The sequence below is a fragment of the Podarcis gaigeae genome (genome assembly GCF_964106915.1).
Source record: "Podarcis gaigeae genome assembly, chromosome: 8".
In the NCBI taxonomy this organism is placed as follows: Eukaryota; Metazoa; Chordata; class Lepidosauria; order Squamata; family Lacertidae; genus Podarcis; species Podarcis gaigeae.
The window spans coordinates 3,603,504-3,629,647 of NC_139684.1; the positions used below are offsets into that span (position 1 = coordinate 3,603,504).

The following is a 26,144-nucleotide window of genomic DNA, read 5'->3' on the forward strand; positions in this document are numbered from 1 at the left end:
GGGGGTGGTAGCGTGAGAACAAACAAATCTAAAATACTTGGATGTGAGATGCTACCATCCTCTCTGGGGCATAGATGTTCAGAGAACAAATAAAGCAGTATTTGCTCTGAAAACGTGTACCTTGTGAGAGAACTTGAGTTGACCAAGGCATTACAGTCAAAATAACTTCAATCAATATACCACTCTATATAATTGCTCTCATTTTGCAAAGCCACAGGCACCCAGATCTTAGTGCAAGAAAATCCACAAGACCTCTACTCTGTAACAAAGTATTTCATTCTTGTCTTGGCAAATTCAGGACCACTTCTATCCCCATCCTTTTCATGTCAGCTGTGAAGCCATGACATATACTATACCTCTCCCACCTCCTGGAGTCAAAATTTAGACTACGTCCCTAATAGCAAAGACCTTTGTTTTGTGATTATCTGTCTATCTCTGCAGCTATAGAGACATTCTCTTGGTAGTGTGTATATTGGTGTTTTCACAGGTAGTTCCACAGCTTTAAAACTGCCTTCGTCCAGAGATCCAAGTGCCCTCCAGTAGTGATGCAAGACCCCTACATATATCACTAGCCTTCATAGATAAGAGAGACTAGAAATTCTAATTCCGGAGTCATGCATTAGCCTTAGAAGCAACAAGTTCAAGACAAGTTGACAAGTTGGCTAAGGAACAATTTGCACTAAAGGACAGTAGTATAATGGTTTTGACAGCAAAGTTTTAAAAAAAAGCTTTTTAAGATGCACATGCAAGGCAGTGGCCTTTGGTGACTGACAGACAGCTTATACACAAGCAAACAATAGGCAGGTCTGGTTAATGCTTTCTAATGGTGTGATGGTGTGTGGGTGAACAAGATTGCCCAGTTATGTGGTAATTTCTCTCAGCCATAGTATAAACACCCAAAAAAAGACTATTTACATCCTTATTTTATTTTTGGTAGAAAAGGGTATTCAGGATTTTACAGATAGATTTAATCAACAGTGCTTCATGAATGTTGTTCAAGGTCTAAAAATGATCACAGTAACCAAGTACACATGGAAACCAGTTTTGGTCAAGTCCCCTCTGTGGAAACAAGCTGAATGGAGCCACCTCCATACTGGAGATAAGTCAAACTCCCTTTGGCACATGGAGGTGCTGCCAGTGTTGCTTTCCCTTCTCAGGGCCAGAAAAAGAGAAGACTGCAAGAGTGACCAGCAAAATATTCCCGAGACTAATCACTGGTCTCTTCGATAGCCAAAGATTAGAGATTAGGTGGAGATAGTAAAATTATGCATACTATTTACAGCCAAACTCTTTTCTCATATGCAGCAGTGGGGAGGGGGAGGAGAGAGGGGGAAGGGACAGTCTCTGCTCACACCACATACAAAAGGAGCTACAGAGTCAGCTCTGCTGACATGTGGAAGGCCCTCCTCTGGTAAAGACAGTGAGCAATAACAAGAAGAGAACACAAAATCAGAATGCACCAATGGCACATTCATCATTCACTGGACTGGAGCTGAATGAAAACCACTCTTTGTCTAATCTCCTACAAGCTGCTTTTTAAAGACAGACTTCTTTCAAATTCTACAATTTAATCCCATTTCTCTATCTTCTGAAGGACACAGAGAGGGAAGCACCTTATCAGAATCCAATTAAAGCCCCTGTTTTCAAGCGATTAGGATAACACAAAGGAGTCACTCCTCATTGTGATGTGTAACATTTCATACTTGTAGCAGGAAAATCTCAGCTACACTGCACATTACTTTTGCATGAACCAGTTCTAGACAGAGAGAAGCTAGCAGACTGAAATCAGATAGACATCTGAAAGACAGGAGTGTCCTCAGGATATAGCTTCAGCATATCCTGAATGGCAACCTGTTTCATGGAAGTTTCACTGTTGAATCTCTTGTCTTCCTAAGTTAAAGCAGGTCTTGTTTTTAGTTCTCCAAAGTGCCATCCCCTTATTTTTATTCTAAACTGAAGCAGGCATCTCTTTCATCCACTCCCCCCACCTTTTCAGTTCAACATAACATCCCACCTAGTCATCAGAAAAGAGCTGCAGTGAGTAGGTCAAGTTCCTGGCTTATTCAAAGCAATTTTAGTTCAAAGCACTACAGTACACAAAGAAAAAGAGGATGTCAGTCATTACACAGAGCATCATGCAGCATCTTGCATCACTGCCTGCAACTATCAGGAATATCTCTGCCTCTCAGTTAAACAGTGGCTTAAGTTGGAAGAATTGCCTTTTGGGCTGGAGAGCTTAAAAACCAGAAGTAAATATAGTTTCAATTAAAATAGATTAAAAAATTAAAATCAAGCCTAGGATCAGATTTTGCATATAGTCTTGTGATAAACAAATGGGTGCCAATACTATTTCTCAAAAACTGGGACATGAGTGTGCACAGAGGTATGTACACATGTGCCAACACAAACACACACACCTGTGCCAACTGGAATGATAACCCTTTTAAAGGTGCTGTTCCTTTACCTCAAAAGGTAGCCCAGTCCACCCAGGAGATATTTAGTAGTGGCAACATCCTGGAGGTGGCTCTGCCAAGTTTTGTTGGTTCTCCTCGCCCCCCCCCTTCCCAATGCCTATGGAGGAATGGGGGCTACGAGAACAGCAAATAAAGTGCAAAATGTTTCTCTTAAGTAGCATGAGGCAGAATGTGGGAGAGGAAGAAGCAATGGTGGCAGCAAGCTTACCATGCCTTTCAGAGAGCACATGAATCAACCCAAATGTGTCACCTCCCCACAAACCAGTGCATAGAGAAGGATTCCCACCTTCTGATGTGCTAAATGAAGAACATCTTTGCCCCCAGGTGTGAATATCAGTGAGAGTCACATTCCCCCCAAAGAGGCAGCGCCTCTGAGTGCGGGTGGATGAACAGTGCAGGACTGCTGAACTCACGACCACAAGTGTGCATACTAGTGTGAAAGATCTTATCACAATGCAAAAAAAACTGTGGACCCCTCCCCCCTCTTCCCAAACACTTAAGTCAAGCTTGCACATGCCATCTCTTTCACATACAAGGCAAGACCTCTCCTGGAGTAGCTGTGCTTTGCCTCTCTGTACAGGAGGACACCCAAGTGAGTGCAAGTAGCTGGACTGCCTGGGTCGAGTCTGTTGAGTCACAAAAAAGCACAAACCTATAGCTGGGTCACACCAGTCAGTTCATTGAGTCACTTGCTGTACGAAATGCAAGGGGCTGGGAAAGAAAAATCACCCATAGGGCTGCTTTGGAAGTCACAGCATGAGCAAAGCTTCAGTTTGCAGCTCCAAAGTGAGTTCTCTTCCTGGCTGGGAGGTCATAAAAGTGAGTGAACCACCTGGGAAAGAAAAGCACCAGTGAGTGGCTCCAGGCAAGGGAATGCAGTCCCAAGTGATTGTGTGCAGTTAGGATCTGCAGCTGGGCTACCAGGAAGCCTTCTTTCCCCCAGCCCAGTCGTTCAGTGGTAGCATTATGGTGTATATGCTGGAGGTGGCTGGAACTGGTTGATCACTTCGTATTCTGCTGGATAAGGTTCATTCTCTTCCATCTCGGAGAGGAGCTCCAGTGCCTGCTCTTCCTCTTCAGTTGGGTAATGGCGCAGTAGGTTGGCAGCTGTGGCAAGGATGGAGGCCCCACCAGCTCCAGCCACCAGGTAAAAGCTAACGGCAAAGGTAACATACACTTGTGAGCCATGGTACTTTTTGTGCTGCTGCTGCTGCGCAAGGATGAGCTCCGAGGCCCAATAACAAAACCCGATCACAGTGGCACACTGCAGCACTGAGGGAAGAAGCAAGAGAAAAGAATTAAAAACTGTTCCCCAGATTCTAGACTTAGGTATTTTTATCACAAGCATTGCTCAGTGGAATTCGTTTGACTCTAATGCAACTTCTTAAAAGCTTGTGGATATGGGTAATGTAGCACATAATCCTAGAATGGTAACACATTTACATTTGACTAATTTGAATTTGTGGATGTGCATTTTCTTGTTTCTATGCACAGACATGGAGATTTAAAGATGCAAGCTATTTATCAGACTCCACCATGGCTGAGCATGTTCCTGTTTCTCAACTCCACCCTCTTGCCTGACCTCAGAGGACATCAATGGAGCTTTGCCTAGTTAGTGAGGTTTGAAGAACAACTTCAGGGAAGACAAAAGGATGACAAAAGAAAACAAAATTCCTAAGTCCCAAACCAAAGAACTCAAGGTAAAACTCAAGGCAAAACAAGATACCGTATTTTTCGCTCTATAAGTTTTTGTAGGAGGAAAACAAGAAAAAAAATATTCTGAATCCCAGAAGCCAGAACAACAAGAGGGATCGCTGCGCAGCGAAAGCAGAGATCCCTCTTGCTGTTCTGGCTTCTGGGATAGCTGCGCAATCTGCATTTGCTCCATAAGACGCACACACATTTCCCCATAATTTTTAGGAGGGAAAAAGTGAGTCTTATAGAGCAAAAAATATGGCATTTTATTGCTACAAGTGTTCTAATATTTTTATTACTATTTGTATAGTCTTCAATGTGCATACCACTGTATAGAGTAATATAAGCAGAAGGCAGGTCACAGGAATCATAGAATTGTAGAGTTGGAAGGAACCCCAAGGGTCATCTAGTCCAACCCCCTGCAATGCAGGAATCTCAGCTCAAGCACCTACAAGAGGTGGCTATCCAACCTCAGCTTAAAAACTTCCAAAGGAGAGTCTACTGCCTTCTGGGGGAGTCTGGTCTACTTTTGAACAGCTCTTACTGTCATAAAGTTCTTCCAGGTGTTTAGTCAGAATCTCCTTTTTTGTAACTTGAAGCCATTGGTTCAGGTCCAACCCTCTGGAGTGGGAGAAAACAGGCTTGCTCCATCTTCCATTAGGCAGCCCTTTAGATATTACCAATATGCTTCTTAAATTACCTAGAACCAGACACCAGATGTCGTCTGATGACAGAATATAGCAGTACTATTACTTCCCATGAGCTGGACACTATACTTCCATTGATGCGGCCTAGAATAGCATTAGCGCCTTTTTTCTGCATCTCATGGTTGACTCATGTTAAGCTTGTGGTCTACTAGATCCTTATCACACATACTACTGACAAGCCAAGTGTCCCCTAACTTATATTTGTGCAGCTGGTTATTCTTTCCCAAGGTAAAGGGACCCCTGACCATTAGGTCCAGTCATGACTGACTCTGGGGTTGCGGTGCTCATCTTGCTTTATTGGCCAAGGGAGCCAGTGTACAGCTTCCGGGTCATGTGGCCAGCATGACTAAGCTGCTTCTGGTGAACCAGAGCAGCACATGGAAACACCGTTTACCTTCCCGCCGGAGCGGTACCTATTTATCTACTTGCACTCTGACATGCTTTCGAACTGCTAGGTTGGCAGGATGCCCAAGTATAGAACCTTGCATTTCTCCCTACTAAAATTTATTTTGTTAGTTTTGGCCCATTCTCCAATCTGTTAAGGCCATCTTGAATCTCTGTGTATTCATATTTACATAGGAATGGGTAGCAGAGGGAGAATGTGCAGATGAAGTTGTGTTTTGGTTCGGTTAAAAGGCAAGAGGTTCATAGAAAAAGGAGGGTTTTGATAAGGAGAGAGGTGGCACTCCAAAGGAACCAACCTAGAATACAATTTAGCAGCCACATGGGTCTAGAGAAATTGCAGAGGCCATGAGTAAACTATGAACCAACCACATGGGCAACCCCTTTTTGAACCATGGCTTGCAAGCATAAGCTTCAGGTGCCCAACACAGTAAATGGAGCAGATCAATCCCCTTTAACATTACCTGTGAGGATGTGGGCAAATGCGTAACGTCGTGTGATCTTCAGTGCAGGATGCTTTGGTCCAAACACATCCAACAGGAAAGCTGAAAGGCTGCATATGATTCCCAGGAAGCAGAAGGCAGCAATAACCCGAAGCAACAACACTGTCTGGGGGTTCATGCAGTACTCTGCGGGGGGCAGGGGGGAGAGAGAGAGGATTCAAAGTTAGATTTCACACATGTAATTTACTGTTCCTAAGACCAGCTGCTTCCTGGAGCATTCTGAGAATTAAACATATTAGTTTGTAGTGTGCCAGGATTTACATGGTACTTGGCATTCTTTCCACATTATAAAGTCTGCATCTATAATGGGCTAGGCAGAAGTGAGGCTGTTCCTGTCCATACAGCTTAGAGCAGTTTTGCATTTGTTAGCTGAAGATGATGAATTGCCAATGGCATGCTGAAGACAAAAATAAAAGCTGTCACCATTTTAATGAAGTATTACATTATTGCTGGATCAAGTTCTATGTGCCATGTTGATCAAACTGCTTGACACCTCTGTCATAAGAGCACAGATGTGAAAATATTGTAGTCTGATGTGGGCATTAAACAAAGACAAACCTTTTCTTCTGTGGATAAAAAGGAACCTCTCTCTTCCAGACTCACCAAGGGTTATTGCCCAAAGTCATTGCGCAAGCTGAATAACTTCTGCTTATGGAACATAATTTGCCCTCGTACTCCATTTCCCTCCCCCTAAATCAGCTCTGATGCTTCCCTCAACCCTTTGGAGTAGATTTGGAGTAGTGAAGGTAGTTGTCAGCTCTGACAGTAGTCATAGGGAAAAGAAGGGGAAGTTGTGGCAGCAGTATTAGTTCTACTCTGTGATGACTTCATTTAATGGATACAACCACAAAACAAAGGACAAACAAGCCTTATCTGGTCTTATTTAATGGCTGCGTAGTCCAGCACATATTTGATAAATGAGACAGCTTTTTCCTTGAACGCATCACTGACATGTCAGTCCCCTTTGTTTGAAATGGGAATTGTGCCCAACCTCCCAGGGTTCTGTGGGAAAGACTATTATATAGGACTTTTAATATCCAATCACTTTACAAGTAGAATATTGGTTATGCAAGAGCACGTTTTGCACTATGCCATCAGAAACAGACCACATTTTACAGAAATAAAAGTACAGTGGTGCCCCGCAAGACGAATGCCTCGCTAAACGAAAAACCAGCAAGACGAAAGGGTTTTCCGATTTTTAGCGGCTTCGCAAGACGAATTTCCCTATGGGCTTGCTTCGCAAGACGAAAGCCCATAGGGAAATCTCCAGGGACAGCGGGGAAGCGCAGCGCGCCTTCTCCTCTGTTCCCGGACCTGTCCTAAGGCTTGCGGTGGGAGGTCCGGGAACAGAGGACAAGGCGCGAAGGGCTTCTCCTCTGTTCCCGGGGCTTGCGGTGGGAGGAGGGTTTTTCCTCCCCACCGCCAACATTCAGAACAGCATTCTGAATGTTGGCGGTGGGGAGGAAAGCCCTCCTCCCACCGCAAGCCTTCAGGACAGGTCCGGGAACAGAGGGGAAGGTGCGCAGCGCTTCTCCTCTGTTCCCGGACCTGTCTTGAAGACTTGCGGTGGGAGGAAGGTTTTCCTCCCCACCGCCAACATTCAGAAGGCTGTTCTGAAGGCTGGCGGTGGGGAGGAAAGCCCTTCTCCCCCGCCAGCCTTCAGAAGAGTTCCCGCCTAGGCTGCGGATAGCAGCCTGCTGCCCCGCGCGAGGGGTGCTCTTAAGCAGAGCGCCCCTCACGCGGGGCCGACATTCGCCGCTTGGGGAGCCCAGGGCGATTTTAAAATGCAGCACTGCCGCCCGCCAGCATTTTAAGATTGCCCCGGACAGCGGAGAAGTCCTCCGCTGTCCCGGGGTTTTTAAAATGCTGGCGGGCGGCAGAGAAGGCTTCGCTGCCGCCCGCCAGCATTTTAAGATCGCCCCGGGACAGCGGAGAAGTCTCCGCTGTCCCGGGAAGGCAGGCGGGGGGGAAGCAAAGACTTCCCGGACCTGGTCTGAAGGCGGTTTCCATAGGAACGCATTGATTGATTTTCAATGCATTCCTATGGGAAACCGTGCTTCGCAAGACGAAAAACTCGCAAGACGAAAAGACTTGCGGAACGAATTAATTTCGTCTTACGAGGCACCACTGTACTGGGATATCATCCAGTCATTTATAAAAGCCTTCACAAAAAACACAATGCACTTTCCAAGCTATATTCCACACCCTTGAGGATCACAGATGTGCTTTCTTGCTTTAAATAAAAATCATTTTCAGAGAACCCAACGACAGAGGAGATGCACTACAGAAATTTACAATTTTGGATCGGCTACGTTAATAACAAATAAAATGAACTTGGGGAACTTGTTGCTCTAAAATCACATTATTTTCCATTGGCACAAGCAGAGTTACTCTATTATAGGTTTGTTGCAAGATTCCATCATAGACTGCTTCTAATTGGATTCCAGCAGGATGTCTTTCTCAGTCTCAGGTTTTTTCCAGCTTCCCCCATGGTTGGGAAATTTTTTCTAGGCTTGCATTGATTTGATAATGTTGATCACCTAATATTTCAGCCATTCCGACCCACAAAAGGACTTACTTCAGTCAAAAGCCTCGTACATTCTATTTCCTCAAGGACATTTTCTATAAGTTTAACAATGGTTTTTCTTGTTGCTTTTCGCAGCTTACAGGATTGCTATGTGCTCCCTAAAACATGGGAAGGGAATACCCAACACAAATAACTTGATCCAAAATATACAAGGAGGTGGAGATCAAGCTAGGTTAGGAGGCAGGAGAGTGCTGTGTGTTTCTTGGGCTAGAACAGGTTGTGGTAGCCATGTTCAATTCTTGACTGAACAACTGTCTGAAAAACTGACATTCTCCCTCAATGCCATCATTTAAAACTCATTCCAAAACTCATGTTTGCCATACTGAATGGAGTGGGGAGAAGGGAGCTGCTGTTTAGAAGTAAACAAAAAGCCTCCTGGGCTCTGAAACTCATTTCACAGTACAGCAGGCCAGCCACTTATGGTTCTGGGGGTATGTGCGCCAAGGCAAAATCACCCAAAGTTGGGAATCCCTGAACTGTCCCACTACCGCAAGGGGCTCTGAGACAGTTGCAGAAAGGCCTTGGAAAGCTCCCAGGGCCCTCCTGTACCTTTGAAGAGCCTGGGAAGCAAGGAAAACCCGAAGGGTGCACGGGTGGGTCAGTGAGTGAAAATACATGGAGGAGAGAATTGAGCACACTCTATTTATTTATTTATTCCCACCCACATGTTATGTTCATGTAAGCAAAGTGAGTGCAAGTTGTGGGCTTACCATACTCTGGATTCTGGCCTAAGTCACACGAATCTTAAAATAATCTTTTGGTCACCTGCAGTGCCTGCTTATCCAAACAAGGGCCTTCTATTGCTCTGGAAAGGATAATCACTCAGATTCATTCTAGCTTATACAGTGGTACCTCAGGTTAAGTACTTAATTCGTTCCGGAGGTCCGTACTTAACCTGAAACTGTTCGTAACCTGAAGCACCATTTTACCTAATGGGGCCTCCTGCTGCTGCCGCGCCACCAGAGCACAATTTCTGTTCTCATCCTGAAGCAAATTTCTTAACCCGAGGTAATATTTCTGGGTTAGTGGAGTCTGTAACCTGAAGCGTCTGTAACCCGAAGGACCACTGTATTGGGCTAGAATAACTACTTGTCTGGGCAGCAAGGGTCACTTCCAGGTGACATGGCAAGGGAGCGTTTGTCAACTGGGAGAGAGCTGATTCCTTTTTATTTAAAGCTACAAATCTAACAAAAAAGAAAAATGTGTGGCAAGGAGGAATTTTCATGGATTAGTTGCTTTTGCAGACCTCTTTGTAGGGGTCTTTAAAACTGAACCCACAATGCTTTATCTTCTTAAATGTGAAAACTGAAAAGTCCTGAGAAGTGTAGTTATTTCCATTTTATTAAAATTTAAAATAAAATTTAAAAAACATTAAGTTCCTCACATTTTCCATCCTTTCTGCAAAGAGCTAGAAACAATTTTTAAAAAATGAAACAGGGATTCTGAGATTTCTAAAGGAGCCCTGAAACTACGTAGACTTTCTTCAACATCTGTTGGATGCAGATGCTCCCAAGACTACAGGCTGTTTTAGGGCAGCTTCTTCATGACAATGAGAACCATAAGAACAGTTTAGTAAGATATACTGTGCTTTGTTTCAGATCAATTCATTTGCATCTAGTGCAGCAGCCACATAATCTAATACCAAAGGCACATTTACTTGGAACCGGATGTATAAGGCTAAAACACCACAGTACCAGCCATACCAGAATGAATCAGCCTCATTTGAATATGAAATCAAATTCCTCTTGCTCCCATTAAGAGAATTATGGCAGGTATTGACTGTTCATAGCAGGGACATAGTGTGTGTGGGGGGACAGTTTGGGGGAGGGGGCGCTGCTCACGATGCCCTCCTCAAGCCAGCCCTGTGTGGCTTTGTGAGGGTGGCATGAGAAGGACCCCAGCCTCAGCGAAAGGCTGTTATGTCCTTCTCATGTGCCCTCCCCAAGCAGCTTTGTGAGGAGCATTTCCATGGTGCTCTGGCCACCAGAATGACGCCTGACACAGTGGGCTCCATTTGCCCTCAGGGAGCGTGTGTAAAAAGGATGCAACGGCCATGTGCCCTTCGATCCAGACTGAATTCTAGGATCATTTTGCCCTTCCCGAGCGCTCCAGGGCGCCATGGGAATATGCTCCACTGCTGGTTCGTAGTGCACTGCAAAGTAACAAAGTTAAAAAGGTAAAAGGTGCAGACGCGGGTGGTGCTGTGGTCTAAACAGCTGAGCCTCTTGGGTTTGCCAACTGGAAGATCAGAGGTTCAAATCTGCATGGCAGTGGTGAGCTCCTGTTGCTCTGTCCCAGCTTCTGCCAACCTAGCAGTTCAAAAACACACCAGTGCAAGTAGATAAATAGATACCGAAGTGATGTTTCCGTGTGTTCTGGCACCTGTCACAGTGTCCCGTTGTGCCAGAAGCAGCTTAGTCATGCTGGCCATGTGAGCAGGAAAGCTGTCTGTGGACAAACACCGCTTCCCTCAGCCTGAAGCAAAATGAGCGCCACACCCAATAGTCACCTTCACCTTTTTACCTTTATCGCAAAGCAACTGATACAAAAAAGCAAACAAAACAGCCCAGATCCAAAGCGCTTACAATCTAAACACGGAGAGTGGCGTAGACAAAGGAAGGGGAGAAAGGAGAGAGGCATACTCAACAAGGGATGAATAAGAGTCACTGCAATTATTCACACAAAGGCTTCATTTCAGTTGGGTATGAGAGGGTTTAAGTAACATGCATCATGGAAACCTTGGGTTTCATGGAGGTTATGGAAAGAAGACAGGTGGTACAATATATGTTATATATAGGCAAGCCCACATGCGTCAGGGTCGTCCTCCCACTGATTCCCCACGTCCCTGTTGCCCAGGCATAGGCAAACTCAGCCCTCCAGATGTTTGGGGCTACAACTCCCATCATCCCTGACCACTGGTCCTGGTAGCTAGGGATGATGGGAGTTGTAGTCCCAAAACATCTAGAGCATCTAGAGGGCAGAGTTTGCCTATGCCTGCTGTTGCCCAACTAACTAGCCAGAATAGCTGCTCGGCTATTTCTGTGCTAATCAGCTTGATGGCAGAAAGGTGCATGATGGCATCTCCTCACCACTGATGGTGAGATGAGGTGTGGGTCAAAAAGAGAGGGGTGGAAGGGACGCCTGACCCACAGGCTACATGTGCCTTCAACCCACCATCTATGATTGCATGGTCCGTGCCATTGGAAGCAAAGAGGTTGCCTGGTCCTGTAGGTGTTCTGGAATTTTCAGGCATAGTAGGCAGTGTGAGTAAATGAAACAATTTGCTTTGGTAGTTGTAGAACAGGAGCAGCAAAGATAACTAACCAAGGTCCTCAAAGGCACCTATTTTAACAGTAGGAAACTACTTTGCCTGCTAGAAGAGAGCTGTTGAGACACAGCCAATTGTTGGGTTGAATGTTAACCACACACATAGTTGTAAAAAAAGCTATCTTAATTGTTTGGTTACTGGCAAGGTCTGCAAACTCAAGTTGGGTTTCCTCTTATATGCTTAATGCATGGTCTGACCTTGCCCTCTCCAGAACATAAGCATCTCATTAAGTTACAGGGGAAAGGCAGGTGCTAAGAGGGAGGAAAAGGAATTATTGAAGAAACAAGTTTTTTGAGCCCGCAAGAAGTTGCAGTGTGCATTCTTTTTAGTAGTGACAAGCTTCTTGCCAGTTATAGCCAAAGCTGGGAATATGAAATTGCATGGGATGTATGCTGCAAGATCCAGCCAGAACCAGCCAGTGGTACCTCAGGTTAAGTACTTAATTTGTTCTGGAGGTCCGTACTTAACCTGAAACTGTTCTTAACCTGAAGCACCACTTTAGCTAATGGGGCCTCCTGTTGCCGCCGCGCCGCCAGAGCCCGATTTCTGTTCTTATCCTGAAGCAAAGTTCTTAACCTGAAGCACTATTTCTGGGTTAGCGGAGTCTGTAACCTGAAGCGTATGTAACCTGAGATACCACTGTAACACATTTATGATTTAAGCGCATGTCTAACTTTTGTAAACCACTTTGAGGTTTGTTTGTATTTACAATCAAATGGCATATAAATTTTATGCAATAACTTTATCCCACTGCAACGAATGGAACATTGGCAGTTAAATTTTGACAAGATTAGTGCTCAAAAACACTGAACATATAAAATATCATTATAACAATATTGATACAAAGTATCCTTTTGACAGCACTTAGTTCTACAAAAAGACAACTTTGGCTGCAGTCCTGTTTAGCTGTAAGTAAGCTCCTCTGACGGCATTGGGATTTACATCTGAGTAAACATGCAAACAAGAATGCACAAACTGTAGGGGTAGGTGGGGCAGCAAGTTTCATTCCCACAGGGACCTATCCCTCCATAACTTCTGGGTTGGTAAATATTTAATAAGGAGAACCATGAAACAAGAATCAACTCCCCTACAGACAGTTGATTATTATAAGACACCAGGAATCACACACACAGAATTCACCTTGGTGAGCACAAGATTACACTGAATAGCTACTGTGTGAACCAACCTACACCAATTTCTGTTTAAAGAATGCACACTATACACAATTCACTCTCACCTTTAAGTAAATCCGGGTCTACATATCCTAGCACATCAGCAACTCCCAGCTCCTGGCGAGAACAAGTGCCCCCATGAATCCGTAGCCAAGCAGGCTCTGCTAGTGCAGTACACAGGGCAGTTATTGAGAGAGCACCAGGCAATGCAGAAGCCAGGCTCCTTTCTGGCTGCTTTGGCAAGGCACTCCCATCCTGGCCTCTTCGCCTGCGCCCACTGGGCAACACCGAGCCACTTGGGGTGTACATGGATCCTCTTTCTGAGATTAGGCCAAATAAATCCAACGAAACACACTATGGACAGATGCCCTTGGGATCTTCTGGAATGGGTGAGTGGCCAATGACTTTAGGCACCAGTCAGGGGGAGCAGACTCACAGAAGGCTGCAGGCAGAACAGAGCACCAGATGAAGTGTCTCTTCTGCACTCAGAAGAACCTGAAAAAGACAAACAGATCAAGCCTTGTAAATAGCCTCTCACCTGTGGCAAGTTAAGGGCTGCCTCAAGGTGGCCAAGTCTGACCAACATTTCTTCCTTTTTTGGTACAAGTGAGCAGACTCACTGATTTCTATGGAGATTCCCATGGTTAAGCAGATGAAATACAACAGTTTCCCTGCACCCCACAAACACACAATGCCAAGAAGCCTCGGTTTAAAAAGTGGTCATTAATTCTCAGGCCAAAGGAGATTAGGGCCAGAGTTCACAAAAGTGGCAAAAATGTTGCTAATGAGTCCTTTTAATAAAAGAACTACAAGTACTATCATGTATAATAGGCTCATTATTTTCCAAGATTAAATTGCACAAAAGCAGTGTTTTTAAGAGAACTTATTGAGGCTCCCATTTTATACTTCATACAACAATACTAGCAAACCAAATCAACCTGTCAAATGGCAATGGCCTATTCAGCATTTGTAAAACCAATGAGTTGGTCATGGATATTAGACATTCCTGTAATGATATATGAATGTATGGCTTGAAATGAGGAGGAGCAGTAGCCCCCCCCCCATAGCATTTCTTTATTTTTAGGCAAGTGGATTTGTGCCTTTGTTATGCATATGCACCTCAACTAAATTGCTTCTAAACAACAGTGAAGCCAGGTAGTGTTCCAAGGGTGCTCCACTGAGACAGAGAATAAATGGAGCACGTATCTTGCATATTATCCCACTGAACACTTTCAAAAAACAGTTTGTAGATTTCAGCTGGCTGGAGAGAATCAAACATGGTGTATAAAAGAGCTGAGAGACAAAGGGACCCTCTCTTGTACTTTTGTCAAAATGGCACCTTTGTTTATCTACATGTACACACACACACAACTTTTAAGCAGAACAATTAGTGCCTTTGACAAAGCCACACTGTGTTGTTCATTTAATTATTGCAAGTCCAATGAATGCATCACACAAGAGCCATTCAGGTTGTGTGAGGTCAGAGGAAATTAGACATTTTCATAAGGCACATCTAAGTATTTTGGAATAAAGAATAAAGGGAAATTATCACTCAAACCATCACAGCTCAAGCAGCTGGGTCCATTTAACAGAAACCATTCAGTTTACTGAATAATATTAGACCTGATTAAATGGTAACCAAGTCAAAGTAACATAAGCAACTATGTATTCTTTCTGCTTTACCTTCCTCTGTTTATCCTCTCATTTGACACAAGGAACCCTGTACATGCTTTCACCAGCCAAAAAAGGAACAAAGAGGCCTTTTTTAGTTTGGTTTGCTCCCACTGCTCCCTCCAAATCCCCTTTCCTTTTGTGTTGTTTCTTTTAAATTGTAATCCTGAGACCAGGGATCATCTTAATCAGCATTATAGCCTTCTTCAGGAACTTGTATTTTGCTGAGGAGCGAGGTACACATACTTCAAGTACACATGTAACTTGGAAACCACCCTGCCTTCACCTTTCTTAAACTGCTCACTCTCTGAACAACGAAAAGTACCTTAAAGACTTAACAAGTTTGTTACAGAGGAAGCTTTCACGGACTAGGGCACGGCTAGCAGACTTCAGTCTTGTGGAATCTCATTTATTTTTCCTTAGAACCCCAAGATTCACCACCCGGAGTCAGGTGCTAAGGGTTGTCGCCAACGCTAGGCCCGTGGAAATCAATGAGCTTGAGTTACTCGTGCCCTCTGATTTCAGTGGGTCTACTCTTGAGCAACCCTAGCATTGACTACAACCCCCAGAACTAAGAAATCCTACGGCCAGGGATTTGTTTTGGGTAGGAGAACTCTACTCGGACATCTTTTTTAACGTCAGGAAAACATCCACTCGGGGCTCCCCCCCCCCCATTTCAGCGAGCGGCAAAGAGGAGGCGTGATTTTGTTGCCGTTATCAAAACACATCGGAAGCCGGAAATCCAGGCCCCTGGACTTGCGACCCTCCCGGGGAGCCGGGGAGCCCGATCCACCTTCCACCCACCCCTGGGCCCTCCTTCGCCCCGGCGCTCTCCCTCGGATCCTGCCCCTCGGAGACACAAAGGGGCGCCGCCCTGACCTGGCCGGCCGGGCTCCCCCACTCACCGCTCGGCTCCCTTCCCGGGCGCTGAGCCCCGTCGGGCCTGGCCTTCCTTCCAAGGCCGCGCCGCTCCGCGGGGGCCGGCGCCTTCCTCCTCCTCCTCCTCCTCCTCGCCCGACGACAGCCCGACCCCCCCGCTACCACCAAACATCAGCCGCCGGCCACTTCCGCTTCCGGCCGGCCGCGCGCACGACGTCACGGCGCCAGAGGCGGGAGGAGGGGCGGGCGCCTGCTGAAGGGGAGAAAAAGGCGAACTACTGAAGCAGATTAAAATTCACCTCAGCGTTTCTCGGCCCTGACTTGTTGGTGTCTTTCTTGACTTTTTCTTGTCTTTATCTTTTGGTAAAGCGCTTTGAGGGGCTATTCTTTTTCTTTTTCCTGCAAGGGGTGAAGTAAAATAAATAAATAAATACCACAACCTTGTTCCTTTGAAAGTTGCAGGAGGGCCAGTTCAAGAGCCGAGTAAAGAGATGCGGCCCATCTTTCCTTCCTTGTGTTTTGTGTGTGTGTACACACACACACACACACACACACACACACACACACACTCTCTTTTTCGCCTCGCACTGACACTCGCAAAGTATGCTGGGAATCGTAGTTTCCGCGTGGTGTCGTCACTTCCGCTCCGGAGAGGGGGGCGAAACTCACGGCGCGGGAGTGGGCTCCAGGGGGCGCTGTGGCGTTGCCTGCGCGCCTGCGCCTAGAGGTGCCCTGTGGGAAGCGGGGAGGAAGCGCGGAGGCAGGTAGGAGGCAGCAGCGGAGCTGGGAGGCTTCCTTGGGCTGCTGGAGCCGAAGGTACACGGTTCTTTCCCCCCTTTAATTCCCACAACAACCCTGTGAGGCGGGCTGGCCCGAAGTCGCACCCAGTGGGCGTCATGGCTAATGGGGGGGGGGAAGAGTTGGACGCTGCTCTCCCAGCCCAGGCACAGGCACAGGCGAACTTGGCCCTCCAGATGTTTGGGGACTACAACTCCCATCATCCCTAGCTACCAGGACCGGTGGTCACGGATGATAGGAGTTGTAGTCCCAAAACAGCTGGAGGGCCGAGTTCGCCTGTGCCTGTCCTAGCCTGACACTCCGCTGCGCTGCACTGCTCTGGCTCTCTCATCCAGCTACCAGACTAGACTTGCAGCAGGAGTCCTTTACGACCATTTATCTCTTTTCTTTTATGACCAAGACATACAGCTGTTAGAACTTCCTAGTCCAGAGGCAGAATACCTTTGCATAGCAAACTGCACGAGTAAAATAAAAGAGAAGAGCCGCTGCTCTCAGAGGCATCTGCTGTAGGAAGTGAGATGCTATGCTGAGTTGAGCCTTGCTTTGGCCAAGGAGGAAAAGTGCGCCGTAGGGATAGATAGATATGGCTGCATACACGTGATAGCTGTGAATGAACTGTTGTGTACAGAGGCTGTGGAAACAGGTGATGCTGGGAGTGATCAGTAAGGTTTGGTTGTTGGTCCTGATCTGATGCCCCGCTTTGTGGCTCCCTGGAAGAGTACACTGGCTGAGCACTTTGGGAAATGGGATGCCGGACTCGGTGGGATCTCACTGTGAGCCAGTAAGATTCGCACACAAACACACACACAAATCTTTTTTCGCTGGATAGCTAACTCCTGTGGTTTTGGATGTAGCTCAAAGTGTGTATTTTTCTTGGCCCCCACCCCACCCTCTGTAGTGGCTTGATTCTATAAATGTTGACTTCATCTAACGGTCTGCTAAGAAGTCTATTTTGGAAATTAATAAATAATGCAGTAGGAATTGGGGTTTATTTCTGGCATGATCTTAGGCACCACACATTATATATAGCTGTGGAAAAAAGAAACTCATAAAATTGTAGAGTTAGAAGTGACCCTGGTTATCACCTACTCCAATCTCCTGTAATACAGGAATCACAGCTAACAGGTTACGTACTAAATCAAACCAGAGAAATATAATGTTGAATTGTGCAATATATTTCTTCTTCAATTTGAATATTCTTTTCCTTTCCTTTTGAATGACATTCTCAACAAATGTTTTACCAGGCCTTAATTCAAATTATGTAGCTTCTGAGAGCCACATAAAAGTAACCCTCAACAGCAGTGTTCCCAACTGGTGGTCCACCTAATCCACCCAGGAGGTCTGTGGCACATACCCATCAACTGTCTGGTACATCTCAATTTGGGGTGCCCTCCTCTCCCACAGGTCATGCATCCCAGTTTGCATTGGGACATGTTGGAGGGTATGGTGGCACCATTCACATAACAAAAACTCCCATAGAGATATCAACAATTTCAAAGGCTTGGCTTTTGGAAAACAGGGTCTTCAGTACTTAGCTACAGGCTTGTGGCCCTTGTCCTCCTGTGATCACAAACGGAAACCTACATACCATATTTTTCGCCCCATAGGACGCACCTAGGGGGGGTTGGGGGGGGAATAAAGAAAAAAAAGCTTCCCGAGCTTCCCCTGACCCCAGCCCCCAGAACAGGCTGCTATTCGCAAGCCTAGGGAGCCCGGCAGGAAGTCGAGCCGGGCTCCCAAGGGTTGCAGAGAGCTGCCTAAAGCCTGTGGCACGCTCTTCAGCGCGCCCCGGGCTTTGGGATGCAGGCAGCTCTGTGCAACCCTTTCTTCCCTTGTTTCTTCCCTTGTCTGCAAACACAGTTCTGTAGTGTACCAGTTACCAAACTTTCTGCCCCTCCCCGCAAGGACCACTTGAAACTTGATGATGATGTTAGTGGACTGCACTGTGCTAGATACTGTATACTTTTAAATTGCATTTTTATTGATTGTTCTATTGCACTGTAGTTTATATTCTATAGAATTCAAATCATAATGCAATAAAGGAAATAAAAGAAGCAATAACAATAAATATTACTATTGGGTGAAGACATGATGTGACCCACTGGAGTGAAGGTTGCAGATCACAGTTTTAAAGCACTTGCATAATGCAAAAGGCATGTGGGCTGCATGCCTGGAGGATTTTCATTACACACCTTGATAAAATAAAGGCTTTATTCTGCAGTTGCAAATCAATATGTTAGAATGCTGGGCACTCTTGTTCAGGAGATGCCTGAATTGCAAGTTTTTAAATCATTCTTATTTTTTGTTGGTTTCATTCTTTGCTGCTTCATAGGTTCTGCAGGGACTGTTTGGTGTTATGATGAAGGATTCCCTGACACTTTTGTCTCGCATCCCAGCACACCCAGATTCCCGATGCTGGTTTCTCGCTTGGAACCCTACAGGGAGTCTCTTAGCTTCCTGTGGTGGGGACCGTAGCATTCGAATATGGGGGAAAGAAGGTGAGCTAGTCTGCCAGTTCAGACTGCAATCCTAACATAATTTACTTCACCTCAATGGGACTGAGTAGACATGGTTCAGATTGCTCTCCTTGTTGTAATTCCGTGAAAGTAGGGGGAGAGAAACAGGCAACCAAGTCTTTGGTCAAGGATGTCCATTGTTCAGTTAAGAGAAGCATTGCACTTTGGATTCCATGCTGCATCTTATCCTGGGAGGGTAGAGAGAGACTTGTGACCCACCTATAGATGAAAGACAGGTGTCAGGAATCTTTGGACCTCCTATCCCTTGGCCATTGGCCATGAATTCCTGTCATCCCATATCAGTGCCTAGGCCTGCTTAAGACAGCTGTGACAAAAAAGAGTGTGCCAGTGCCCAAGGGGAGTTGAGTGGGCAGGACTTTATTAGATCTCTTTCCCCATGATGCTTTTTAACTCAGGTGGTGGTAACAGCAGCTCTTGATTTTTCTGGGTAGTTTAGGTGGATCTGATCCCAGTGTAAAGCTGAACCAGGTAAACACCTCTCTAACTTGGTTTATGTAGTGACCTCTGAGGTGCCAGGAGGAGGGAGAAGGACTCTCCAGTGGACCCAGAGATGTGTCACAGCTCCTAATTGGCTTTCTCTCTTGGCAGGTGATACCTGGGTGTGCAAGTCTGTTCTGGGTGAGGGACACCAGAGAACTATCCGCAAGGTGGCCTGGTCCCCCTGTGGGAACTACCTGGCTTCTGCCAGTTTTGATGCTACCACCTGCATTTGGAAGAAGAACCATGAGGATTTTGAGGTGTCTTGAATCTCCCTTTTGGTTTTGTTGCTGCTGCTGCTTTTCTCATGCTTTTCAGTTGATTAAAATCTGTCACAGTTGAATACATAGAATCATAGAATCATAGAGTTGGAAGAGACCACAAGGGCCATCGAGTCCAACCCCCTGCCAAGCAGGAAACACCATCAGAGCACTCCTGACATATGGTTGTCAAGCCTCTGCTTAAAGACCTCCAAAGAAGGAGACTCCACCACACTCCTTGGCAGCAAATTCCACTGTCGAACAGCTCTTACTGTCAGGAAGTTCTTCCTAATGTTTAGGTGGAATCTTCTTTCTTGTAGTTTGGATCCATTGCTCCGTGTCCGCTTCTCTGGAGCAGCAGAAAACAACCTTTCTCCCTCCTCTATGTGACATCCTTTTATATATTTGAACATGGCCATCATATCACCCCTTAACCTCCTCTTCTCCAGCTCCCTTAGCCGTTCCTCATAGGGCATCGTTTCCAGGCCTTTGACCATTTTGGTTACCCTCCTCTGGACACGTTCCAGTTTGTCAGTGTCCTTCTTGAACTGTGGTGCCCAGAACTGGACACAGTACTCCAGGTGAGGTCTGACCAGAGCAGAATACAGTGGCACTATTACTTCCCTTGATCTAGATGCTATACTCCTATTGATGCAGCCCAGAATTGCATTGGCCGCGTCACACTGTTGGCTCATGTCAAGTTTGTGGTCAACCAAGACTCCTAGCACATAACACATAGCCAGAAACCCTCCAGATCTTGCTGGACTCCAGCTCCTGTCAGCCCCAGCCTGCTTGACCAATGCTCATAGATAGTGGGATTTGTAATCCAACACTGTCTGGAGGCACCATTTCTGCTGCCTCCAGCAATAGGAAATGTTTGTTGTGTTTTCAGGTGTCTCATCCTGCCACATTGTCAGGTTTTCACACAGTTTCCTGGTTACCCTTCTCATATCTCCACCCCTTTTCTCTTTGCAGTGTGCAGCCACTCTGGAGGGCCATGAGAATGAGGTGAAATCTGTGTCATGGGCACCATCTGGCAGCCTTCTGGCCACTTGCAGCCGAGACAAAACTGTCTGGGTTTGGGAAGGTGAGAGCCGCAAAAGTGTTTTGAGAGGACGGAGCTGGGGCAAAGGAATTGGGATTTTCACTGTGTGTGAATATACTTGATGCACGATGACTAGAGCACAGATACGGGAGGGAATCATAGAATTGTAGAGTTGGAGATGACCCCAAACATCTAGTCAAACACCTTACAGTGCAGAAATCACTGCTGAGAAGTGCCTTGTTTCTTAAACTGTTCCCCTACATCCCCCTCTTCTGTGCTGCAGTGGACGAAGAGGATGAATACGAGTGCATGAGTGTCTTGAATTCCCACACGCAGGATGTCAAGCATGTTGTCTGGCATCCCAACCAAGAGGTGAGTGTTCCCTGTCCGTATGGCGGACAGCTGGTATCCTTGGGGCCGGGTGTCTTGGAGACCTATCAAATGGCTGGTCTCTAACCAGGGCAGTGTTTCTATAGCCCCCTGTCATAAACTGTAAACATTTATATTTCTGTCCTTCCTGCCCCCTCCCATTGAAGCCTTATAGCCCTCCTAATCGAACAAGAATACCCTTGTGTTGCAATTTTTGCACTCAGTTGCTGCAGCCTCCTGATGCTAATGGGGTGTGTGGACTGGAGTATTCATTTCAACATGGGCATTTGAAGTAAGACAGGAATGGCATGGCTGAACCATAAAACTGCATCCAGGGAATTGTAATGAGTAAGGAGGAGCAGTTCTCCTTGGGCTTCCCAAATCAGACAGTGGGAAGATGGTCATCCCCACCAACTCAGGGTGGATTAGGGAGAGACCTTTGTGCAAGGAGCCCTGTCCACTCAGGGCCTGGCTGGCAGAGGGAAGAAGACTCCTCAGGAGCCGGCCCTTCCAAGGGCTGACCCAGCACATTTTGCTGCCTGGGGCAAAGGATCAAATGAGGTTGGCATTCAACCTTTATTTCCTTGACATCTGATGGGAGGGCATTCCACAGGGTGGGTGCCACTACCGAGAAGGCCCTCTGTTTGGTTCCCTGTAACCTCACTTTCTCGCAGTGAGGGAACTGCCAGGAGGCCCTCGGAGCTGGCCCTCAGTGCAGTGGCGTAGTGTGGGGGGTGCAGGGGGGGCCGGCTGCACCGGGCGCAACATCTGGGGATTAGGGGTAGGGGGCGCAAATTACTTGCCTTGCCCCGGGGCTGCTGACAACCCATGCTACGCCATTGCCTCAGTGTCCAGGCTGAACGATGGGGATGGAGACGCTCCTTCAGGTATACTGGGCCGAGGCCATTTAAGGCTTTAAAGGTCAGCACCAACACTTGGTATTGTGCTCGGAAACGTACTGGGAGCCAATGTAGGTCTTTCAGCAAGGGCTGAGAGGCTGCAGTGTTTGCTTCACCCACTCTGAAGGAGGGATGGAGGCAAAGGGCTCTTCAGCACCCTTCTTGGTGTGACCACCAGCAGTGGGGCTTTGTCATCTTCACAGGTTAGGTCTGTATTCCTGTTTCTTCGAAGTTGCTTCTTCTCTACGGATCTGTTTCTCCTGGAAACTACTGCAGGATCCTTGATATCTTTGTTGCCCTAGGGCACGGATTGCCAAAGTGGTTTGCCCCCCACCCCCATGTTGCTCAGCTGCAACTCTCATCATCCATGCTCAGTGGCTGTTCTGACTGGGATTGATGGGCATGGGAGTCCAACATCACCTAGAAGAGTGAATGCTTTTGGCTTTAAAATAAATTCCGGGATTATCAGGGAGCTGAGCTTTGTGTCTTACACAACATTCTGCATTCCCCTCCATGCTCTCATTGAACAGCCTTGCTCTCAGTTTTGCCCTAGAGGTGTTTTGTTCCAACACTTACCTGTGATTTTTCCTTTCCACTACCAGCTATTGGCATCAGCGAGTTATGATGACACTGTGAAATTGTACCGGGAGGAAGAGGACGACTGGGTGTGTTTTACCACCCTAGAAGGGCATGAGTCCACGGTGTGGAGCCTGGCCTTTGACCACAGTGGGGAGCGCCTGGCCTCCTGCAGCGATGACAAGACAGTGCGCATTTGGCGCCAGTATAAGCCGGGCAATGAGCAAGGTCAGTGGCATTTGCAAAGATGGAATGTATCTGTTCAAGGAATTGGATCTGCCTAGTTTTCCAAGGGCCATGGCAGCTAAGATTTGAAGTTTTTGTTGCTGGGGCAGCTGAGCCACCCTAAGGAATTGGCTTCTGTAGGGTCTGAAGAGCTGTTACTGGTGGCAGTGTAGAAGTGCAGCCTCTCTTGGGCTTTCCACTGCTGTTTTTTCATTAGGTCAAGGATGTTGTTTGACTCTACCTCCTATTACCCACAGTCAGCATAGCCAGTGGTCAGAAATGATGGGAGCTGTAGTCCAGCAGTGCTTAGGGGACCACAGGTTCCATATTACATACCTAAAATCAACCACCACCACACATGCCAATAGTAAATGCCATTCTCTGTGGGCTGGTTCTGAAGTATGCAAAGCTACAGCATCCACAAACAAGAAGCACCAAGGTTTGCAGATACACAAAAAAAATCCTTAGGAAAACAGTCTAAGGCTGATAGCTCAGTGAGAAATGGGCATGCTCCTTGGACACAAAATGCTGGTGGTGGTGTGGAAGTAAGTCAGTATTATTTTCCCCTATATTACATATGGGGAACCTGGGGCTGAGAGAGCATTTATTCCTAAGACTCAATGAGTTTGTGATAGAGGTGATGTTTGAACAGGGGTGTGCGTGTGGGTGTTCATGTTCAAATATACAGCTCAGAATCTTAGCCACTGTGCTATATTACCTCTCCATACAGGTTCTCTGAATACAGACACACACATACACAATTTTGTATTCTTTAATCTTCTTTAACTTCTAGTCTTTGTGATGGTGGAGATGCCTGAAGCATGGAAGTGTTATCTGAAAAGGGGGTTTGGGTAGGGAAGGCAAGTGTCTCCGCTCTTATCACTGAACCCTTGTTGAGTAAAAACTGTAGTGGGAGGGGAGGAGTGAACCCTATTCAGCCCAATCTCATGAGAGAGTGCAGTTATGAGAATCTGTGTGGAAGTTGGAGCAATCTAGAGTTAATTAAGTGGTGTTTGAAAAGTTCAGTTCCAGGGTTTTAGTACTTAAGTTGAAGTGCTGACCAAAGACAAGACTTAGGTGTGCCAGAATCTTCTTGCTCCAGGATGTAAATGGGGAACTTCACAGCTTCTGCATCCAGTGGGGACACTGCTTCCTTCCATACACTTTAGTTTCTGAAGTGAAAAAGCATTGGTGGGGTCTGTAGAGCTTCAGGTTGCCTCTCTTTGCAAGAAGCTTTTGGCCTATGAAGCAAAGCAGACAGGCTCAGCCTAAGGAGTTGTTTGTGTGTTGCAGGTGTTGTCTGCAGTGGCACAGATCCTACCTGGAAATGCATCTGCACCCTTTCTGGCTTCCACACAAGAACCATCTACGACGTGGCATGGTGAGTGTACACGGTAGGGGAGAAGTCTTGTGTAGCAGCTTGCAAGTCATTCTGGGGACCAGTCAATCTGTTCCAGTCAAGTGGTAAAGTTTTTCTGTGATTGTATCACTGAACCTTTGCACAGATCACCAGTGTGTTCAGGCCCATAGTCCATTCTTTTCGTTTCATCCCCTGCAGGTGCCAGCTAACGGGAGCTTTAGCCACAGCTTGTGGAGATGATGCCATCAGAATATTTGAGGAGGAGCTGCACTCAGACCCCCACCAGCCCACTTTCACCCTTACTGTCCACATGGCCCGGGCTCACTCCCAGGATGTGAACTGTGTGGCCTGGAACCCGAAGGAGCCTGGGCTGCTGGCTTCATGCAGCGATGATGGAGAGATGGCATTTTGGAAATACCAGCGCCCTGAGGTCTGCTGAGGGTCCAAATTTCCCAGCTCCCTCTGACAATAACACAGTTCTAGTAGTGTAACAGTGGCACACCTGTGGGCAGCAAGCTGGACTGCATCCCCTCTGTAAAGGCAATTAAAAAGGTGGTATCATGTAACCTTGTTATGAAGTACCTCCCCCCTTTCCACAAGAGCTGCTGTGCCAGAGCTAACACCTAGTGGGGGCAGCGGAGGGCGGCTGGGTCTTCTGCACAGATTCATGTTGTTGACCAAACAGGGTCTTGTCTTGCAGCTGGGTAGAAAATCCCCCAACTACATAGGCTGGGTTTTATTAGCTTCATCACTCCTTTAAAACAAAGCCAGGGTTGCCTGCAGAAAGACTGGCCTGCTGATTAGGCGTTTCTTACCAGTTGGGAAGCAACAGGCTTTGTAACTGCTGGTTTTGTACTAAAATGTGGTTTATAAGATGTAGGTTTGGATTGGGAGGTGGTGCTGCAGAGGGAGAAGAGCAGTTCTGAGCAAATGAGCTTGTGACACATGTAAAATTTATTTTGACCATGTGCTATTGTATGTCTGCTCCTATCTCTAAATGGGTTTTTATGTTAAAAATACAACTAAGACTTTGCCATGCCAACTACTTATTTGGCATACAGGGGTCACCATCCAAGAGAGAAAAGTGCTTGTCAGTTCATTTCCCCCCTCATTATAAAATGTGTGGGAGTTTCCTCATGGGAAAGGTATCTTTGTCTCATCCGTGTCAAATACTTCAACATGTGAGGCATGGATAGGTTGTTTCACAAAAAAGTCTGCATGAATTGCAACCTCAGAAGGCAGAGGGGGAAGTCAAGGAGCCCTGGTTGAAATGATTTCCAAACTTCCTCTATATGGTACTGTCTTTTGGGTTCTTGTAAGCACTTCAAGATGGTGGTGCTCATAGCTCTCCCCATTTTATCCACAAAGCAACCTTGTGATGTTGGTTAAGCTGAGACACAGTGACTAAAGCCCATGTCACCTAGTGACCTTCATGACCAAGGTGATCTTTGAATTCTGCTCTGTCCAAGACTCTAATAACCACTACATCATGCTGACTCTCCCTGGAAACATTTGTTAGGGCTGATGAAATTTGGGTTCCATCACTATCTGGAAGGCTGGAACAAGGTAACGCAAAGGAATTGTTTCCAAAGAGAAACAGTTAGTCTGTTGCAGAACAAACAAATTGGAAAGTCAACTAATTGCAGAGACAAGTATATTAGTTTTGCATGAAGAAACACATGTATTGATTCTGCCAGCAAGGTAATATTAGATGCCTACACTAGAGAGCAGAGACATCGCCACAGATGGCTGTGCTGCTGTTTCATATTCTCCAATCAGGATAACTTTCTTGCTCATGCTAGGGCATCTTAATTAGCTTTCTGCACCCGAGATAGGATCCTAATTACAAGCCAGAAAAGCAAGTGTCAAAGACATACCGTATTTTTTCGCCCTATAGGACGCACCTAGTTTTCAGAGGGGGGAAATCAAGTAAAAAAATATTATTCCCCCCCCCCCCGCAGTTCTGGGAGCAGTGGACAGGCTGCACGCAGCCTGTGCGCTACTCCAAGACCTTCTCCCTGCTTTTGTGGGAGGTGGCGGAATTCCCCCACCTCCCGCAAAAGCCCACAGGAGCCCAGCGTGACTCCTGCGGGCTTTTCGACCAGGAGGGAGAAGGGACTGAAACGGCCAGTCAGTCCCTTCTCCCTCCTCGAGGAAAAACCCCCAAGAGCGGTGCGCTC

At 46.5% G+C, this 26,144-nt stretch overlaps 2 protein-coding genes across 7 annotated transcripts; one reads left to right on the forward strand and one right to left on the reverse strand.

Annotated features, from left to right (window-relative positions):
* Nucleotides 1-905: 905 nt before the first annotated feature.
* TMEM127 (transmembrane protein 127) lies at nucleotides 906-15,960 on the reverse strand. 3 transcript variants are annotated; one of them, XM_083753440.1, is made up of 4 exons: nucleotides 15,718-15,960; nucleotides 12,934-13,363; nucleotides 5,743-5,907; nucleotides 906-3,746 (listed from the first exon to the last, which is right to left on the reverse strand). In XM_083753440.1, exons 2-4 carry the CDS (start codon nucleotides 13,175-13,177, stop codon nucleotides 3,439-3,441), a joined length of 717 nt encoding a protein of 238 aa, XP_083609566.1. In that variant the 5' UTR covers nucleotides 13,178-13,363; nucleotides 15,718-15,960; the 3' UTR covers nucleotides 906-3,438. The 3 variants fall into 3 exon arrangements, with proteins under 3 accessions (XP_083609566.1, XP_083609565.1, XP_083609564.1); XM_083753439.1 differs by lacking the exon at nucleotides 15,718-15,960 and adding an exon at nucleotides 15,419-15,614; XM_083753438.1 differs by lacking the exon at nucleotides 15,718-15,960 and adding an exon at nucleotides 15,445-15,589.
* Nucleotides 15,621-24,992, forward strand: CIAO1 (cytosolic iron-sulfur assembly component 1). Of its 4 annotated transcripts, none has more exons than XM_083753376.1 (8): nucleotides 15,621-15,741; nucleotides 18,549-18,714; nucleotides 19,342-19,490; nucleotides 20,466-20,577; nucleotides 20,819-20,907; nucleotides 22,406-22,607; nucleotides 23,898-23,985; nucleotides 24,163-24,992. In XM_083753376.1, exons 2-8 carry the CDS (start codon nucleotides 18,573-18,575, stop codon nucleotides 24,401-24,403), a joined length of 1,023 nt encoding a protein of 340 aa, XP_083609502.1. In that variant the 5' UTR covers nucleotides 15,621-15,741; nucleotides 18,549-18,572; the 3' UTR covers nucleotides 24,404-24,992. The 4 variants fall into 4 exon arrangements, with proteins under 4 accessions (XP_083609502.1, XP_083609503.1, XP_083609501.1 ...); XM_083753377.1 differs by having other exon boundaries at nucleotides 15,631-15,745; XM_083753375.1 differs by lacking the exon at nucleotides 15,621-15,741 and adding an exon at nucleotides 16,125-16,182.
* Nucleotides 24,993-26,144: the final 1,152 nt, after the last annotated feature.

Excerpts from the sequence above, each read along its gene's own strand:
- TMEM127 (XM_083753440.1), bottom strand. The coding sequence starts at position 13,177 with ATGTACACCCCAAGTGGCTCGGTGTTGCCCAGTGGGCGCAGGCGAAGA. Across the intron at positions 5,908-12,933 it reads AGACCCGGATTTACTTAAAG|AGTACTGCATGAACCCCCAG; the intron begins GTGAGAGTGAAT and ends TGCCCCCCGCAG. Across the intron at positions 3,747-5,742 it reads ATTTGCCCACATCCTCACAG|TGCTGCAGTGTGCCACTGTG; the intron begins GTAATGTTAAAG and ends TTCTTCCCTCAG.
- CIAO1 (XM_083753376.1), top strand. The coding sequence starts at position 18,573 with ATGATGAAGGATTCCCTGACACTTTTGTCTCGCATCCCAGCACACCCA. Across the intron at positions 20,578-20,818 it reads AACTGTCTGGGTTTGGGAAG|TGGACGAAGAGGATGAATAC; the intron begins GTGAGAGCCGCA and ends TCTGTGCTGCAG. Across the intron at positions 22,608-23,897 it reads TAAGCCGGGCAATGAGCAAG|GTGTTGTCTGCAGTGGCACA; the intron begins GTCAGTGGCATT and ends TGTGTGTTGCAG.